At 48.0% G+C, this 20,205-nt stretch overlaps 1 protein-coding gene across 2 annotated transcripts; it reads right to left on the reverse strand.

Moving 5' to 3' along the window:
• Positions 1-494: 494 nt before the first annotated feature.
• On the reverse strand, positions 495-19,179 carry TSPAN6 (tetraspanin 6). Of its 2 annotated transcripts, XR_013226153.1 has the most exons (9): positions 18,896-19,179; positions 13,915-14,103; positions 12,032-12,106; positions 10,441-10,539; positions 9,333-9,488; positions 8,506-8,589; positions 3,304-3,399; positions 1,698-1,940; positions 495-1,566 (listed from the first exon to the last, which is right to left on the reverse strand). XR_013226153.1 is itself a non-coding variant. In XM_077307581.1 (8 exons), the coding sequence occupies exons 1-7, from the start codon at positions 18,980-18,982 to the stop codon at positions 3,331-3,333; spliced, it is 759 nt and encodes a 252-aa protein (XP_077163696.1). In that variant the 5' UTR covers positions 18,983-19,179; the 3' UTR covers positions 495-1,940; positions 3,304-3,330. The 2 variants fall into 2 exon arrangements, 1 of the variants encoding a protein (XP_077163696.1); XM_077307581.1 differs by having other exon boundaries at positions 495-1,940.
• Positions 19,180-20,205: the final 1,026 nt, after the last annotated feature.

Here is a 20,205-nt window from a genome sequence, read left to right on the forward strand (position 1 = left end):
TCTGGATTAAGTGGGCGTAACAGACTTCTATTGCATTCTGAAGGTTTTTCCCCATGGGGGCCATATAAGATCTTTCCACAGGAAAAACAGCTCTTCACTGGAATTTGTTCCTTTCCCAGTAACTGTGATTCTTAAACCCCAGGGAAATCCTGGTTCAGAATCACAGCTGCTGGGAAAGAAAGAGACCTTATCTTGCATGGGGAAGCCATGACCAATGGGAGCCAGCTGAAGCCTTTTGTTCCAGCATTAAGGGAAGAGGAAGCAAACAAGTCATCCAGCCTAGGAATTCACCAGGTTCCTGTTGTGGAGAAGTGAGCTGGGACTCCCCAAAGCTCCCCTCCTGCCACAGACTTCCTGAACCCTTGCTGTTTTCTACAGGTTCCTGCCTGGCACACCAGGCCGGGGTGAGGGAGAGAGTTTTGTTCAGGACATCCAAATTCAGCCTTAGGCTTGACTGACTGGGACCCAACCTCAAGAAGCAACAGACAAAAGAATAATGTGCATAATTGTTTATTTTGTTTTCAAAACACGAGGATTTCTATTTAATACAAAACACCCCCGTGTGTTTGAAGCTTCCCATAATACTGATGATGGAAATTGCACCAACCACCTAGTGGGTTGGTGATTACTAAAGCTACGAGCTCCCTGTGGAGCCGCACAGTACACACAGAAAGATCAAGGCTTTATCAAGGTACATTTTTACAGGAAAGGAAACATATAAACCTCAGTTGGGGGAAGGATGAAGGAATCCGGGCCAGGGTCCTGCCAGGAAGCAGAGGTTTGGGCACCTGGCACTCATGTCAACGGGCACAGAGAGGAGCAGCCCACCTTTTCTCACCTTGGCAGCCTGCTCTGCTGCTGACGGCATCCAGCTGATTGCCGACAAGTGCGCATGATGCGATTCCAAGAGTGGAAGGAGCGAAACACGGATGACGGCCGCCATCCTCCTGAGACAATGAAGAAGGCAACCACTCAGGAGAAGACTTCGCAAAGTTGGTGTGAACGGAAGTTATTTGGGATGGGTCCTGTGCGAGAAAGACAGCGCCAGATACTCTGACATGGAATCCCTGCAGTAAGAAGGGCTGGCCCAGGCACTCGGAGAAGGGACACAGCAAGTCCTCCCGGGTGCCAAAGAAGCAAAAGACACTGAGGATCCCTTTTTCCCCCCAAGATACGCGGCTGCTCCTGCCTCAAAAGAAAACAAGAGCCAGAAGCAGCTTAGCACACATTTAGGTTTAGTACTGTTTGTGCAAAATATGACCGTAGTGTTCTCAACTGACTATGGCTTCCAAAATTCCAACGGCTAGGAGACTGGTTTACTGCAAGGAGGGGCAGCTTGAGCTTTGAAGGGCTCTTCTACGTCCTTGTCTCAACAGGACTACTATATGGAGATTTCAGTCATGCGCAGCTTGCAGGAAACGGCCGATTGAGCGGCTAAAACACAGAGACAAAATTGTTTCATTGGTCTGCACAGAAATCTCTTCTGCTGTAAGGTCTGGTCTCAGGAAACCAATTCCTCAATTCACAGTATGCCTGGAGCCATGCAGTAAACCGGGGGTAGTCAACCTGTGGTCCTCCAGATGTCCATGGACTACAATTCCCATAAGCCCCTGCCAGCAAATGCTGGCAGGGGGCTCATGGGGATTGTAGTCCATGGACATCTGGAGGACCACAGGTTGACTACCCCTGCAGTAAACCACTGACCCTTCTTGAAAGGCCTATTCAGACTCCCCTAAAGCAAAGTGTCCCAATTCAGCATTCTTTCAAAATACCACTATGACAGCATCCCCAAAGGAGAATACATCAATTGTGGCATTTGGTCCCTTGAAGAACAGGCAGCTTCAGAAGAGATCGGCTTAACCAAACACGATTTCAGCAGGTTGGAAGCAAGAAAGTGGTTCCCCAAAATGTTACGTTGTTTTATATAGTGTTCCAAAATTCTGAAAGGAAAAATGGAGATTGCCAAAAGTTAAAGGTAGTCGTGCTCAAACCAAATCCCGTCATACATCTGAGGAACTTCCAAGAAGTTTTTATTATTATTATTATTATTATTATTATTATTATTATTATTATTATTATTATTTAATTTATATCCCGCCTGCCCCCGGAGGCTCGAGGTGGGTCACATAAAAACCAATCCCCTAAAACAATGAAAGCATAATAAAACACAATACAATTAATACAAAGGTTAAGACAAGAATGGTGGCAAAATTCATTATAACTAACCCAATTCCACACCCACTAAGAAGGGAAAGGGAGGGGGCAGATGACAGACGCAACCGTCACATTTGTGAGGGGGGCTAGATCTTCTTGCTGCCCAGCCTCAACCGAAAGCCTGGCGGAAGAGCTCCGTCTTCCAGGCCCTGCGGAATGATGACGATTCCCGCAGGGCCTACAGCTCTTCCAGGAGCTCATTCCACCAAGTTGGGGCCAGGACCGAAAAGGCCCTGGCCCTGGTGGAGGCCAGGCAGGCTTCCTTGGGCCTGGGAATGACGAATAGGTTAGCCCCCCGCAGAGCGTAAGGCCCGGGGGGGGGGGGTGGCATAAGGCACTTCAGACTCCAAGGCAGGGGTAGTCAAACTGCAGCCCTCCAGGTGTCCATGGACTACAATTCTCAATCCCCCTACATGGGAATTGTAGTCCACAAATATCTGGAGGGCCGCAGTATGACTACCCCTGCTCCAAGGGCTAAGCCTAACCAAATTCCACCTTCTGCAATGCAAATTTGTTCAACCTGCATTTTATTTCTGTTTCTATGAATCAAGTGGAACAGGGGAAGGGCCATGACTCAGTGGAAGAGCCTCTGCTTTGCATGCAGAAGGATCCTGGTTCAATCCCTGGCATCTCCAGTTAAAAGCAACCAGTTAGAGGGGATGTGAAAAACCTCTGCCTGAGACCCTGGCAAACAGCCACTGGTCTGAGTAAATAATACAGACCTTGATGGACCAAGGGCCTGATTCAGTAAGAGTCAGAGGCATGTGTTCATAAAAATCTGCCTTCCACTCACTAGCACAATCTGCACTGGCCTATTTTACAATTCATCAGGACTAGGAACGTGTATGTGTGTTTTAAATGACTAGGAAGGCACTCAGTGTCCTGAATTCTGTATCCACTAGGAACATGTATGTGTCCACAGCTGAACTCTGCACTTCATACAAAACTGAGGATTTTTGATATACCACTACACATGCAAGTGTCCTGCATAGTGCAGGGGGTTGGACTAGATGACCCACGAGGTCCCTTCCAACTCTATTTTTCTATGATTCTACATGCAGCTAGACAACACAGTAGACTCATTCATACCTTGTAGTGAGTTGCAAACTGTCAGTGTTATACCATTTCGTATTGATTATTTGTGATGGACCGGGAGAGGCAACAGGCAAGGAAGATCCCAACCAACTAAGAAGAAACAAATACAGGAGAAGTGAGGTTAAACAGACCGTCACAAGTTGAAAGCCAGTTAATTCACATGGCCAAGATCCAGCTCCAAGCCAGCTGCTGTGACTGGGCAGGAGACCAAAGTCAAGATGACGTGCCAACTGTTTGCACAAGTTAAAATCGGGATGAGATTCTGAAGAAAAAACAGAAGCCAATAACCTATTTTATTGCAGCTTTGGTGCAAAAGGAACCAGAGACCGGTTTTCTTGGCTCCTGGGAATACAAAGCCTCAGCATTTTTCCTCATCAGGGCAATGAATCATCTACTGTTCCACATATTTCACAGAGATTTTACCAGCATCATAGCCAATCAGGTAGTCATCAACGAAACAGAAAAGCTTTCTGCAGGCTTCTGAAGGCCACAACAGACAGACTTGGAATTATTCCAGGCAGGGAGTTGAACAAAATACCTACAACCCATGCATAACAAACTGGAAAAATAGGGGACAGGAAAGATACATTAAAAGGACATATATAATCCTAGTAGAACAATTTTCCTTTAATACACAATATAGCTATGTTAAAAACATAATATTCAGACCAAAGTTGTAAAATATGATCTAAACATATAAATAAAACAGTCAAAGGGAACTGGGAGGAGTTAGGACTCATCACCTAACAATCAGGGTGGCTGTCCCAGCATCCCATCTCTGATTGGCTGTCTCTCCGATGGATGGCCAATCAGAAGGGATGCCCCACCCCTGGCCGTATCCCCCTCCAACTTCTTTTATCTTGGAAGAAGTACCAGCCCGGGAAGCGGGAGCTGGGAGGGAAGGCAGAGGGCCTGAGACTGCTGGCCCAGTGGGGTTGGGGGAAGGAAGGAGGGAGCGAGCCCCCGCCATACTCATCCCCACCCCAAGCAGACCCGACGAGAGCCTTGCCAGGCCTCGGCAGCACTGCCGGGGGGGGGGCAAACCAGTTCCCGCCAGCACTCCCACTACCTTGAGCAGCCCCAGCCATGACCTTGCCAGACCTCGGCAGAGTTGCCAGAGGTAGGGAGGGAGGGATGAGTTTCTCACCAGCACTTCCCCTGCGGCCCCAAAAAGGCCCGTCCAGGCCTAAGCAGGCCTTTTCAGGGCAGGGGGAGAAATGGAGTTCCTATCAGTGCTTCCTCCCCCGCCCCCCAAAATGTCTACCAAGGCCTTGTCAGCTGGCCTGCCCGGGGCGGGAGCCTAGCACCATTGCATTTTTAGATACAATGGGCTTTTTTGCTAGTATATGGATAAAATAATGCATTTCAACTAAATAAGTCTTCTTTGGTGGACTCTAAAAAGTTATATTGATTCATAAAAGTACCTATACAGTAAAATATCAATAATATGAACACTATATAAAGGACTAACCCCTCTTTCAATCTCTCTTTACAGGCCTTGTTTTGGAAAATTAAGATATATTGTACAAGGGAAATAATATATTTCTAAGGTCCTTAAACTGTCATCAATTGACAACAGGTGGGGTATTTTGGCAAAATGATTTCCAGTTTCATTTAAAAGGAAGTGGCAGAATAATGTGTGTGTGTGTGTTTGTGTGTGTGTGTATGTTTCATGCATATATGCATGAAAGAGCATGGGGAAAAAATAAAGCTTTGTAGGACGCCACAAACCAAAGGCCAAGGGGCTGTGGAACAGTCCCCCAGCATCTTTTGAAAACTGTCCTCAAGCCACTATGAAGTAGAATCTCCAATCCCAGCACAGATAGGCAGTCCAGAAGGATACCATGATCAATGGTCCCAAATGCCACCTAGAGATCCCAAGATAATCAGCAGAATCAATTCCCTTTGTCCGTTTCCTGGCAAAAGTCCTCCATCAGGATCATCAAGGTGTCCCAGTCACATAAATATGTCTAAAACTAGACTGGAAAGGCTGTAAACGACCCATTTCATCCATGAACGCTTGAAGCTGAATTAACGATTGCTTGCAAACACTGATTTTGAATGGGTATATCCAAAGCAGCTCCAATCCCGCCCACCCAAAAAAGACTGTATCCCAAATAAATGAAATCAAATAAATATAGACAGAATCAGGTGGGCAGCCATAATGACCTGAAGCAGAAGTAACGAGTTTGAGTTCAGGGGCACCTTGGAGACCAATGGAGTTTTATTCAAGATATATAAGACTTCTTCAGATAAGGTTATCTGTAACCATGAGTGTCTAAATAAAAGGGGCAAGGGGTCGTGGGAGGAGTTTGGTGTTAAGGGTTATGGGCCAATCAGGTCTATCATTGGCACCTATTCACCTCTGGTTGGCTGTCCACCAACTGGCTGCCCAATCAGATTAGAACTCCCACCCCTAACCGTCATCCCACAATTCTGCTGCTTCTTCAGAGCCTCTGGCCTCTCAGATGCCTCTCCTGAGTTGAGTGACCTGACCTCCTCGGCACAGTCCTGGGTGAGTGGCATTCAGCTTACAAACGTTCTCCACCTACGGCCTGGGCTGCCCTTGGTGTTTGTTTCCTTGCTTGCGACTGATGGGGCCCACAGACAGATGGGGGAGGCTAGGATTTCCGCTCCATGCTGCCCAGAATGCCCCTGGAGACCCAGCCTTTCCTGCAGGTCATTCTGCCCAATTTCCTTCCAATACAGAGGAAAGAGAAGACCACTTCCTATCCTTGCCTTGGGAACTTGCTGGCATCATGTGGGGAATGACCCATGGCTTAGTGGTAAATGAGGCTGAAGTCTATCCCAAGATTATTTTGGGGTGCTTCCTTGCCCCAGTGTCCTCCTGGTGGGTGGGAGAGCAGCGCTCACCGGCGGGTGCAAACACGCAGGCACGGAGCTGCCATGCCTTGCGCCTCCCACCCCGCGCAGTGCGGCGCCACCATCTCCCCCCCACCACCACCACCACCACAGCCCGGTGCCAAGATCTCCACGTTGGGGAACACTGTTAGAGGTTCAAGTGTCAGATCAGATCTAGGAGACACAAGATGGAAACCCTCCTTGGCTGTAGAAGCTTGCTGGGTGCCCTTGGGTCAGTAATACTATTAGCCTAGCCGACCTCGCAGGGTTACTGTAAAGGCAAGGAGGAGCAGAACACAAGCTTCTATGGTGGAATATCAATGAAGTAACTAAAGCTGCGAGTATTCCCACTAAGACCTGGACTGAATGAAACACATTCAGTATGGGGTTCTTGTTCTTTTGGGGGAGGCTGAGGGGGCAGGGACACCCAAGTGCCAGGAAGAATTCAAGAGCCAAGCATCCTGAATATACTTAAGACTCTTACTATCTTGCCAGTTGTCCAACTGTATACACTTGCAGGGGAAACAGGTCCCAAAGAGGATGCTTCCCCTTCCATGAAGTGGCCTCTCATTTCCTGCCAGATCAGCTGTCCAATTAGGACATAGTGCACACACAGTCTTGGGGAGATGGGGCCCAAGGTACGCTTTCAGGAAACAAAAAATAGATGCAGAAAACCTTACGTTTACAGCATTGAGAATGTAAGTGATTTTGGCAAAGCAAGGAGAAGCTCAAACAGGAAGCTTCTAATTGGATTGGGGCACACAGAAAGAGAGACTCACGGATGTACTTCACAAGGACTTGGCATGCACATTTACAGCGTAGAAAGGAAAATTACCTTTTCCCCCGGTAAGCAGCAATCCATGCAACCAACTCAGACCTTGTTCATACCAAACATTTTGGCTGCACGTCAGGACATGAGTGCTTATAAGTAGCCCTATTGTTTTATTTCCTTCTACAAGACTTAAGTTTTAGGTGCAGCCAAGAGGACTTCCACTGCCTTTGTGCAGGAGGGGCACAACTGCCCCCTATCCCAAGCAACTGAAGCTCACAGCACAGCCATAAATACCTTCCTTAAACTTCAGAAAGAGCTACAGCTTCTAAGCAATTCCCCCTTCCTTCTACATTTTGGGTTCTTAACCATTTTCATTTCTATGAAAGCAGCATTGCCTCCTGGCTTTCCTACAGTTTTGCTCAGCCAAATACGGACCAACGCTGGATATTTCTGTGTATTATACTAATTACAGAAATGAGTCAGTGAAAAGACCAGAACTCACAGCCAATTGAAGCCCACAGCACGGCCAATTGAAGCTGACAGTACTTGGCAGTCTTCATGTGAGGTCTCGCCTACACCGTGTATGCCGCAGATCGACAAGGACTTGCTGCAAATTTCCACAGCAGAATGTCTTCTACAGAAATGTTTGGGATCCTGTGCAGACACCTCTGGTTGATGTGCCACAGAACTCCCCCCAGCCCATCCGTGAACTCCATCCCATCACCATTTCGGCTACATATTGAGCATGTGCGCATGCGCTGCCCAGCTGCGCATGCGCAATGCGCGGGGGCGGCCCTGATTCCCTCTCCCCCCCCCTCCCGCAGTAAGAAGCTTCCCGGGCCGCAAGCTTGCGGCCTGGGAAGTTTTTTACTGCGGGGGGGGCAGGGAGAGGGAGCCGCGGCCCGGCGCCAAGGCATTCGCGGCCCGACACTGGGCCGCGGCCCGGGGGTTGGGGACCACTCTTGTATTGTATTTCTGTTGAAGCTAAGCAGGTATGGGGCTGGATGAAGAACTAAAAGAGAGGCCCACCGAGAGCTCAACATAAACAGCCCTGAACCCTCCAGAGAAAGAGCAGAGCTGTGAGCACAATAACACTGAGCAATGCAAGAGCTGATGCAATCATTGCATTATGCCCTCAAGCGCTATTTCTTGCCAAGGAATGTGGGTCAGCATGTCTTTTACACCTGGTCACTTTTTCAGCCCTTGCAGTAACCCACTGATCTGGACAGGTGTGTGACTGCTGAGAAATCAAGTCCCAGAAAAGTCCAGCAGCAGCAGGCCAGCTCACGACACAGCTGCTCAGCCAGCACCCACGTGCTTGAAACAAAAACACGCAGCCTGGCAGGCAACACTGTCTGCACACTGATACCATGGGTGGCTACAGTGCATACCTGGCACCTGCGTAAGAGGAAAAAACAAGGTCTTATCAGCATGGCAGCCAGTCACTGACAAATCACCTTGCCACTGCCTTCTATTTGAAGCAAGCTGTGTTCTTGGGACAAGAACAAGGATTCATATGGGGGGGGGGGGGAGACAAGAAGTGTTCTCAAGGAAGACTTTACCTGGAAGCAAGCAATGCCAAATGAGATCCCAGCTACAATGCTCAGTTTGGACTCCATTGTCTGTGTCACCATACTAAAGCAGCCCTACAAAGGGAAGGGGAGGGGGGAAGATGATAATACAGCAGTGAGCTTACTGGCAACATCTGCCTGCTAAAACTCAAGACAAATTCATGTTCCACAAATCTGGACAAATGATTCAGGCATTGTGAGTTAGCTTTGCAGCAAAATGTCCTGTGATCTGACCCAGTCTACTTTGCAATTTGACTCCTAGAAACATAAAACTGGAAGTTACCCCCAGGGTCATCTAGTCCAACCCCCTGCACAATGCTGGGAATTCACAGCTCCACACCCTCAGGGGCACAGAGGGCAAAGTTGAGCCAGTATTTGGTGATTTGACATCAGCAGAACTTCTTCTTTCTTTGCAGCATGTGGGGCAGAATACTGGCCCAGCATATACCAAGAGTAAGCTCTCGTTGCTCAGCTATATTGAACAGCTGAGCTTCTGTGAACAAGAGTTCCCACGTCCCCCCAAAAGAACTGCAGTCAGTGTGCCGTGCTGGCCTGCTCACAGGCAGTAATTTCCCGTCCTTCCTCCAGGACAGAGGCAAACATCTCAGTCCTTGTTCACATTGAGAAAGGGTGGCTGCCAGCCACTGAGCCCCTGGCCTGAACAAAACAAAACACACTCCCTGGTTTTTCAGCCCCATTTCCCCAGCATCGCCTGACCCTCCACTGGAAACCAGACCTCAATTTTCCAAAAGCAGCCTTGGCTCTCCATACCTCAGTCCTGGACTTGGGAAGAACGACATGGCTTTGGGATTGCTTACTTTATTGTACACCTTTCCCATGGCTCTGTCTCGATCCTTCAGATCTGCCATTGTACAGTTCTTTTCGGCCTTGCAACAGCTCAAGGGGATTCCTTTCTCTTTGTAGTACTCAGTCTTCTCCCAGTCTGTGAAGTTTGCAACACCACAGCAGTGTAACTATGGGAAAAAACAGAGGAGTAACATCATGCATCTAGTACATGCCTATTCTGTTTTTAACTTTAGCACTCACTCTTAGCGTTGCCAATTCAGAGTGGGAAATACCTAGCGATTTGAGGGGTGGAGCCTGGGGAGGATGTGGTTTGGGGAGGGGCCACAGCAGGATATAATGCCAGAGATTCTACACTCCAAAGCAGCCATTTTCTCCAGAGGAACTGATCTTGCTCACCTGGACATCAACTGTAATAGTGGGAGATCTCCAAGAGACACCTGGAGGGTGGCAACCCAACTTGCACCTGCAATCTATAGATCAGCCAAGGGGCTCATGGGAATTGTAGTCCATGGACATCTGAAGAGCCACAGTTTGGCCACCCCTGCACATGGATTCTTTGGGCGATCAATGCGCATATAATGGAGAAGGAAGGGGTGGGTGGGAAAGGGAGAGTCCTAACAGCTTGGAATTTAAATGAACAACAATTCCATAGCCCCTGTGCCGCCTCACTTTGTAATCTGCAGAAATACTGTCACTGTTTCTAATGCCTCATTCTGAAGCATATGCCAGCCGCAAGGCAGATCTGCCCCCCCCCCAGAGAATGAGCACCTATAGCATAGCACCTATGGCACCTACAGAAGCTATAGCAGCAATAGCTGCACCTTTATCTCCCCCCCCACCCAAGATGGAGATTGGGGGTGAGTTAGTTTAGGCTATGTGTTTTGGCCGCATCTTGGTTATTGTGTTAATTATGCTTTTACTGTTACTGTGATTTTAATGTATGGGGCTTTATTGGGGGTTTTATTGTTGTAACTCGCCTCAAGCCTCTCAGGGAGAAGCGAGTAACAAATCCAACAACAACAACAACAACTCCTTGCATTTCCCCGAATGGGAAAGGGGCACACACGATACACAGCCCCATTAGCCATGCCACATAAGGAGGCCGAAGTAGACACTCACTGTGCTCTGGATGGTATCAACTGCCTGACTTCGTTCATCCGTGATCCCTTTGTACTCCTCCACAGCATTTTCATAGTTAGCCTTAAAGCTGCTCTTAATCTGCAGAAAAAGAAGACTCCAGTCACACTTAATAAAAGAAAAATTGTTCCATTACATGGCTGTTAAGGGATTAAATCTGGCACTACCAAAAAACACTAATAAGACCTCACTTGGAGTTCTGTCTCCAGTTTTGGACACCACAACTAAAGAAAGTTGTAGAGAAACGGGAACATGACCAGGGGAGGGCTACAAAAATGAGGGGTTTGGAGAGGAAAGGTTGAGGGAGCTTGGTCTGTTTAGCCTGGAGAGGAGATGACTAAGAGGTGATATGATAACCATCTTCAAATACTTGAAGGGCTGTCGTATAGAAGTTGCAGCAGAAATTTTAGTTAAACATCTGGAAGAAGTTCTTGACAGTTAGAGCAGTTCATCAGTGGAACAGGCTTCCTTAGGAGTTGGTGTATTCTCTTTCTTTGGACGTTTTTAAGCAGAGGCTAGATAATCTTCAGGCAGAAAGGCTGATTTTATGAATTTAGGCAGATTGCAAATGGGTGGGCAGGACGGGATGTGCTAGTGTTTGTCTCTTGTGGCCTTTCCTTGGAAGCCCAGGGAATTGCTGATCGCCCCTGTGAGATGGTAGGTGAATTTCTTCCTGGCCAAGATGGATTTGGAGATTTTTGGTGGGACATGAAATTGGGTTCACTGTGAGTGGACAGGTAGTTGTGAGTTCCTACATTTTGCAGGGGGGTTGACTAGATCAGGGGTAGTCAACCTGGCAGGGGCTCAGGGGAATTGTAGTCCATGGACTGCATCTGGAGGACCACAGGTTGACTACCCCTGGACTAGATGATCCTGGAGGTTCCTTCCAACTCTATGATTCTATGATTGCCAATTTTAAGATTATAGCAGTTCTATTCTGCTCAAGATGTAAACTGCTCTGCTCAGCAGGGGGGGAAACTTAGAGGGAAAATTGGGTGCAAGCAGCTGGGGTGGAAAAATGGCAAAGCTTCATTTTGTGAACAAAAGTTCATGGGCAGAAATTAGGATCAAAGCCAGTAAACGTAAATCTCCATGTATTGCATTCTTGAACCCCCTGTTCTTAAAGCAAAAGAAGACTATTTTCTTCAGCCACAGCACACATCATGCAGACTGCAGAGTCAAGTGGCACCACCCCTATACCCCCATTGTGGTCATTTATGAAAACACAACTACAGATAAGCATTCCAGACTATAACCCAGTTTGCAGGGATACCAAATTGACACTTATTTAGTCAAGAGAGAAATGTTTTCCATCGTTTTGCTAAAATAGGGAAGTTGTTCTAGGATTGAAAGTTTTCAGACTCGCCCTTTTCTACCTTTCAGATTGTGGAAAGTGACACTCAGACACTGAATGCTAAATTTAGGCTGTTAATATTGGCATCAACAGCACAGATCCCGCATTTCTGAGAAAACAACTGCACATCCTGCTGCATGCATTTGAGAGGAAGAAAAGCAAGCTCAGTTCCCCAAACCCACCATATAATGTCCCCCCCCCCAAAGTAAAATCCCTCACCTCGTGTCTGAAAACAAAGCCCACAATGGCCGCCACCAGCACGACCAGGAAGACGAGGGTTAAGAGCATGGCATACTACGGACAGAGAAAAAAATAAAATAAATCAGGGCTGTAAAACTACAACCCACCCACCACCAATAGCAAATCAGAGATCTACACCTTTAAATGTAGCCACTATTGCCAGACAAGTCCTGGGATACAATCCTGCAATTCAGTACTTGCAAAAAGAGCATGTACGCTCTTTTCCTTGTTGGCCTTAAAGGTGCCACTGGATTCCGATTTTGTTTTGTTGAGTTTCCTTATGGTTAGCTGACCTTTGCTACTTGGCATTTCCAAGCACAACTGCAACAAATCCACACCCCCAGAACTGCGTCGTAAGACCTTAGAACCAATAATGAATCACAGAGACATTTCTGAAATGTCATCTGTTGCTGTTGCAGAAAAGTCACTCTTGATGAAAATTCTTGTGGCCACAGGCAAGAGTTCAGTGCAAGATGAATGTTTTGGGTTTGGGGTTGTTGTTGTTTTTTTTTTAACCTACAAGCTCAGCAGCAAGTAACGTGTTTTAAGTATGGAACCCAGAAGAATCTGTGTGAATTATGTAGCTATTATTTCAGTTCCACCGCCATGACAATTGCATTTATCAAACTCACCTCAACACATCAGAACAATTTTACCTATGCTTATTTAAAAACAAAACAAAACGCCATGAGTCTTTGTAAGAAATATACGGATTATAAATCAAAATGATCCTTTATAACTAAAGAAAAAACTGTTGCTCAGGATAAATATGGCATGTCCTTCTGGTGAGATGCTTACAGAGGACCTATCTGCCACAGATATGACATAGGCTAAGTATGTTTGCTATCCCAGCATACTGGCACATGAGCAAGATCATGGGACCTGACCAGTGTTCAGATGGAGCTCTTATTTAAATGATAACATCCACAGAACCATACAGAGTGTGACTATTTTTGTAACAATTAATACACGATGAAAACTCTGATAATACGTTATTAATGGTGGAATCTGCAAAATGTGGTGTGCATAATTGAGCAAAATATCAAGGATATCCAGCAGGGGGCACTAGAGGAGATATACATTTTGCATAGATAGAATAGGAACTGCCCGACAATTTTCAAATTATCTCTCCCAGTGTCCTGATTGGCTCAACAGGAGACTTCCTGCTTTTTGAGTGTACTTCCTCCCTGTAGAACAGCGGCCGAATAAACAGCATGACTACAGATAACAGCTAGAACAGTTAGGTCTTTCTCTTGTTTCTCATCATTAATAAGAACTATTTTATAAACGACCTGGTGTTCTGCTCTCTCTGCATATTGAAACTCTGCCAGTGCCGGTATGATGACTATAGGAGACTGTTCCTGTCCAAACAAGACCCACTTGAATAAGTTCCAGACGGGAAAGAGGGTCTTTCTTCAACAGCTCCAAAATTTCCAGAGATTCAACATCTCTATGTAGAGTCAGTTACAGCAGTGGTCCGCAACCTTCTTCAGGCTGTGGACCGGCGGTGGCAGGGAGGGCAATCGCCTGGCTGCACACGCGGCCCATGTGCGGCACTCCCATGCATGCATGGCCGGGTAACGCATGCGCATTTGCAGGATGCATGGCCACAAACGCGCATGCTCGGCACTCCCGGCAGTGTCGTGCATGTGCATTTGCGGCCACGCATGCCGCAAACGCGCATGTGCGACCCCGGCCATGCATGCATGCGCAGAAGTGACCACCGAATTATCTCCAGCCTCCTCAAAACTCAGGAAGCTGGAACAGGCAGAGAAATAAAAGGGAGAATAGGACAGGCAGCTCCTGGGAACCTCGAGAGAAGTCAAGGCTCTCTGAGCACCTTTCAGAACGTGACCCCTTACCAATTTCAGCATCCATGTACTTCCCCGGCAGGTGGCAAAGCATCCAAAGGTGCCCAGAAGGATAACGACGCCACTTGCGCCGATCAGGATGTAGGGAACGTTGGTCGCTTTCTCATTTAACAGGGAGAAATACACCTCCAGGCTGACTTTCCCCCAGATTCCGACTGCGAGGAGGATAATGCCAGAGAACTGGAAGAAAAAGAAGAAGAGCTGTTTTCTTATATCCTGCTTGTCACTACCTGAAGGAGTTCCAAAGCAGCTTACAAACACCTTCCCTTTCCTCTCTCCACAACAGACACCCACTGAGGTAAGTGGGGCTCAGAGAGCTCTGACAGAACTGTTCTGCAAGAAGTACTCTGGCAGGACTGTGACTACCCCAGGATTACCCACTGGCTGCATGTGGAGGAATGGGGTCTCAAACCCAGTTCTCTATTACAGGCTGCCTCTCTTAACCTCTACACCAAAGCGGCCTTGCCGACAACAGAAGGGAGGGGGGACACTCAAACTGAAATATCTGAAAAGGATTGCGCAAACGCATGAAGTTTCTATGCAAGAATAACATTACGATAAAATACTAGCACAACATATGCAAGAAGACATCTTTATGCTCGCTAATCATTTTGCCACCTGGATTCACTAGCTTCCTCTGCCAGGCACTGACAGACTAGAAATGAGCTTTTCGCAAAGTTTATTTTGAGTTTGACAAAGTGGTTCAAAGGGCAACTATTCCATGTTATCTTGGGAGATAACAGCAGTAAGCCGCTCCATTGCACCCCCCCCCTTCAGTGCGCTGTCTGACTTGAAGCCAGGCATGCTCTGTATGCATCATGCTAAAAAACAGCAAAAGAACCAGAAAGAAGACTACAGGGAGGATTACATAAACATCTGGCCCAGGAAAAAACAAAGCGACCAGCCCAGAAAACTCCAGCGTAATGTGGGTTTCTCCCACTTCGTCCCTGAAACATCTGATAAACATTGGATCTTGACAGGCTAGAAAACTGGGCAAAAATGAAAAAAATGTATATAATAGTGATAAATGTAACATTCTGCATTTATGTAGAAAAAATCAAATTCAACACCATAGGATAGGTGAGACTTGTCTTGGTAGGAGTACATGCAAACAGGATCTGGGGGTAGTTCCTAGTAGACCATACACTGAACATGAGTCAGCAGTGTGACTCAGTGGCTAAAAAGGAAAATGGGATTTGGGGTTGTATCAAAAGAAGTATAGTGTCCAGATCACGCAAAGTGATAGGACCACTTTACTCTGCTGTGGTTAGACCGCACTTAGTTGGCACCAACCAGTTTTCAGCACCACAACTGAATAAAGATGTAGACAAACTGGAGTGCATCCAGAGGGGGGCTACGAAGATGGCGAGGGGTTTGGAAACCATCGTATGAGCAACGGCTGAGGGAGCTTGGTCTGTTTAGCCTGGAGAGATGACTAAGAGGGGATCTGATAACCATCTTCAAATACTTGAAGGGCCATCATATGGAAGATGGAGCAGAGTTGTTTTCTGTTGCCCCAGAGGGTCGGGCCAGAACCAACAGGTTGAAATTAATTCAAAAGCATTTTCAGATAAACATCCGGAAGAAGTTCCTGACAGTTAGAGCGGTTCTTCAGTGGAACAGGCTTCCTCAGAAGGTGGTGGGTTCTCCATCTTTGGAAATTTTTAAACAGAGGCTGGCTAGCCATCTGACAGAAATGTCACTTAGCAAAATGTGCACTTAGCAAAATAAATGATTTTCAAGCTGGGGGTGGCAAACAACAGTTTATTCCAATGTAAAACAACTCCTAGGTGTATTCCGTTTTCGGTATCTTCATCTAGTGATATGTGATACTCTTAATATTTTATCAATGAATCCTCTTTAAATAAATTATTTTCGATGATGAACATGTATCAGAAGAATATAAACCTAATCCTGTCGTGATATGTTAGTGTATGTGGTTCGCTCTTCAAATGCTTCTAAAGCAGGGGTAGTCAAACTGCGGCCCTCCAGATGTCCATGGACTACAATTCCCAGGAGCCCCCTGCCAGCATTCGCTGGCAGGGGGCTCCTGGGAATTGTAGTCCATGGACATCCCCTGTTCTAAAGTATCCAATATACAGAGGTCTACAAGTATTAACATCACAAAGTTTAAATGCTCCTCAGTAGTGACACACGTTCATCATTGAAAAGTTTGAGAAATTGTTTTACATTGGAATCAACTGTTACTTGCCATCGGCAGCTTGAAAATCTTTTGCTTGTATCACAGCTAATGGGTCTTCACCTGTTGGACTCTGTGAACTTAGGCAGATTGTGAGTGGGTGGGCAGAAGGGACTGTGTCTGAGCTTGGCTCTTGTGGCCCTTTCTTACAGGCCCAGGAAAATGCCAATCTCCACTTTGGGGTCAGGAGGCAAATTTGCTCCAGACTAGACTGGCCAGAGATTCTGAGGGGTTTGGGGGGGGCATCATCTGGACTTGGAAGTTGGGTCACTGTAAGTTGACAGGTCAGTCCTAGAGGATATCAGCCCTGCCTGCTCCTTAGAAGGCCAGATCCTGAAGACGAAACTCAAATACTTTGGCCCCCTCATGAGAAGGAAGGACTCCCTGGAGAAGAGCCTAATGCTGGGAGCGATCGAGGGCAAAAGAAGAAGGGGGTGACAGAGAATGAGGTGGCTGGATGGAGTCACTGAAGCAGTAGGTGCAAACTTAAATGGACTCCGGGGAATGGCAGAGAACAGGAAGGCCTGGAGGATCATTGTCCATGGGGTCGCGATGGGTCGGACACGACTTCGCACCTAACAACAACAACAAAGTTGACAGGTAGTTGTGAATGTCCTGCATTGTGCAGGGTGTTAAACTAGATGACCCTGGAGGTACCTTCCAACTCTATGATTCTATGAAATGGAAGTTACCAGTCCATGCATATAGGTAGAAGGTGAGCAGCAAAAGTAAGGGTTTCTCAGACCTCCCCAAACCCAAGACAACATTCTACATTTGGACTCCAAAAGGGCACACCGTAGCAAGAAGGTTGACCCTGTTCCATAAAGCCACACTCACCTGACGCAGCGGCCTGAAGCAAGCAGCAGTGGAAGGAAAGGACAGGATTACTGAGTACATTCCTCATTTTATTTGCTATTCACAGACAAGAGCAAACAAAGCACAGGGTACATTGTGGCTGAAGGGGAACTTTGGGACAGAAGGGCACAGCTGAATCATACTTATGGCCCACAATTATGTCAGGCTGTCCTATTATGCCCCAAAGACCTGAAGTTCATGGGAAAGGGAGACTTTGCCTCCAGTTGTGCCTTAAAGGGTGCTGGACAGCCTTGTCTAGACCGATCTCACCAAACCTTGGAAGCTAAAAGGGTTCATGGGAGACCACCAAAGAAAACCAGGGTTGCTATGCAGAGCAGGCAAAGCCCCTGCTGGGAAGAGAGACAGAAAGAGAGAGAGACGTCAATTCTTTCCAACTACAAATCTATTCAATGGAGATGGGGAGTGAGATTACAGAGCAAAAGAACTTCTGTATCTTTTTTTTATTCCCAGTGGGAAGGAAAGGGGAAAGGATTTTGTCCCATGTATGGCTTTGCATTACTGTTCTTTATGGGGTTGTAAGAGAGGAAATTCAGGGGGACAGGAAAATGTCTCTCTTCCTATATGATCCAGGGGAGTGCGTAAAGGAATGGTGAGAGCCTCATTATATCCTAAAGGAAAAGTAGCTGGGGAAGGGGAAATTGCACACTGCAGGACTCGTGGTGTCTGCCCTATTGTGCTACTGAAAGAAGACACAGTAGGAAATGCAGAATGGCACATTGGCGCATAAGGACAGCAGTGATTCAACTGTTGCCTGCGAGACCTAGATAACCACTGTCTCTCCCAAAGTGCTCTAAATAACAGGATAGGGTTGCAGGGCTAAACTCACCAGCAGCCATCTACAGAGTCAAGGGGCTAAGACAGAAGGAGGAATGGTGATCGGAAAGAGAGGGCCATCTGCCCTACTGCTTTCTATGAGGCTAGAAGTGGAAAGAAAGAGGCCATTCTCAAGGGCTCTTTGGGGACAAGGAATGGGGGTGGGGGGCTGGAAGTGACCATATGGCAAGTCTCTGGGCCTGAAAGGCACATGGGCAGTTTCAGCACTCACTACAGGAACACAATCGGTTTACAGAGAGAGCCTCTCCCATTTGCTGCTTAGGGAAAAGAGGGCAGAGGCCAGCATCTGTTCTATAGAGCAGGGGTAGTCAACCCGTGGTCCTCCAGATGTCCATGGACTACAATTCTCATGAGCCCCTGCCAGCGAAAGCTGGCAGGGGCTCATGGGAATTGCAGTCCATGGACATCTGGAGGACCACAGGTTGACTACCCCTGCTATAGAGCAGGAAGGGAATAACGGCTGGAAGAAAGAGCAGGGTCTTCTTCATGGTTCTCTATGGGGGTCCGGAAGGGGGAGACATCTCAGGAGCTAAGCGGGACATCACCCAGGAAGGGGCATCACCCAGGAAGTGTCTGCAGAAGCAAGTCAGGGCAAACCAGCTGTGCTTCTCACTTGGTTGCTGAGTCCCTGGCCGAGGACCGCCATAAGTTGGCTGCGACTTGACCTCCCTCTATGCCCAGGCACCAGGATCCGAGATTTGGGGTGGGCTGGGGGGATGCAGCATCTTACAAGCGTTTTGGGGAAATTGGGAGTCGAGATCTACTCTCTTTGGGGATTGGGGGAACCCGAAGGGGGCGGGGGTCGCTTGGAATTCGGATTTCTCCGGATGCTCATGCCGCACATCTTGGGGAAGGCACTTCCAGGGTCCTTTTGTGCCCGGATTGCAGTGCGCGGAGCAGAAACTCCCGCGTCCAGAGTGCATTGAAAGTGCAATTCTCCCAGGCGTGCGGGAGGAGCGGGGAGAGGCCCCGCATGCACCCCCGGGCTGGGGGAAGGAGGGCGCTGCCCCGTGGGGCCGGGAAGGGAGGGAGGGCGCCCGCCCCATTGTTCGAGAAGCTCACCCAGAAGACGAAGCTGTAGATGATGAGCACGCTCTTGAGACAAGTGATGACCGGCTTGGTCTGCAGCCTCCGCGAAGGGGACGCCATGCCCCAGCCCGCCCGCCTGCCTGCCAGCCCACGCCACGCACACGGTCGCCCTCCGAGCCCCGCCGCCGCCAGCCGGCCGTCTCCTGCAGCCGAGCAAAATTCGTCCGGTCCTGGGCACTAAGCTCGCAAGCCCCAGCGGAACGAGCCGAGTCCTTCCGGAAAGTCCCGAGAGCTGGCCAGGCTCTGGTCCCCGCCTTGCCAATGACAAGGGAAGCCGAGTCGTTCCGGAAAGTCCCGAGATCTAGCCAGGCTCTGGTCCCCGCCTTGCCAATGACAAGGGAAGCCGAGTCTTTCCGGAAATTGACGAACACTAAGGCCGGCTGCTAGTGCCGGCTCGCTCAAGGCCGATCTTGGCCGGAAGAGGCCGAGAGGTACCGAGCAAAGACCTCCCTGCCAGTCACAGGTGCAAGGCCGGGCGACGCGAAAGGCTCCGAACTTTTCCGAGCCTCCACGAGACAGGCCGAATATCCCTGACAGCTCAGCAGCGCCTCTCGGGGATAAGGAGACCGGGCGCGTCATTGGAGGGGAGGAAACCGCGTTCGTTCTTTTTTGCCAGCAGATGGCGCCAGTCAAGCATGCCATATTAAAGAGGCGAATAATAAATTATAATATATTATATTATCAGCCGTGAGGATTGGGAAGTCATTTGCATGGAACAGATGCCTGGCAGATAGGAATGGACCAAGAGAAACTTCTGCCTTCTGCTAATGCAGGATGAAATAAGACAGTGGGACAAATTCAGAGTTAAGGGACTGGGATGTGTAAACTAGTAGGGCAGGTTAGATTCAAGTGGGTAGCCGTGTTGGTCTGAAGTAGAACAACAAAATGAGAGTCCAGCCTCTACTGGACTCTGATTTAGTAGGATAGGTATTCAGTTTGCGGATTTGGCAGACCCAGATACAGCTGTTTAAAAACTATCCACTTTTTATTGATTGATATTTATTTAAATTTATAGCCCGCCACTCCCAATTCATAGCTGGTAACATCGTAAATACCCCACAACAAAAACCCAGTATATAAAATCATCCCTCCCTGACAAAAAAACAAGCCTCAATGAACTACCCATAATCATGTGCCTAAGAGAACAGATGGAGGGGTCGGCTGAATGTGCTTGCCAATGCAGGGAGGAAGGGCCTCTAGATTGAATTGCCTGGCCTCAACCAAAGACCTGGTGGAACAGCTCAGGCTTACAAGCAATGCAGAATTGGGAAAGCTCCGTCAGG

The sequence above is a fragment of the Paroedura picta genome, chromosome 13 (genome assembly GCF_049243985.1).
Source record: "Paroedura picta isolate Pp20150507F chromosome 13, Ppicta_v3.0, whole genome shotgun sequence".
In the NCBI taxonomy this organism is placed as follows: Eukaryota; Metazoa; Chordata; class Lepidosauria; order Squamata; family Gekkonidae; genus Paroedura; species Paroedura picta.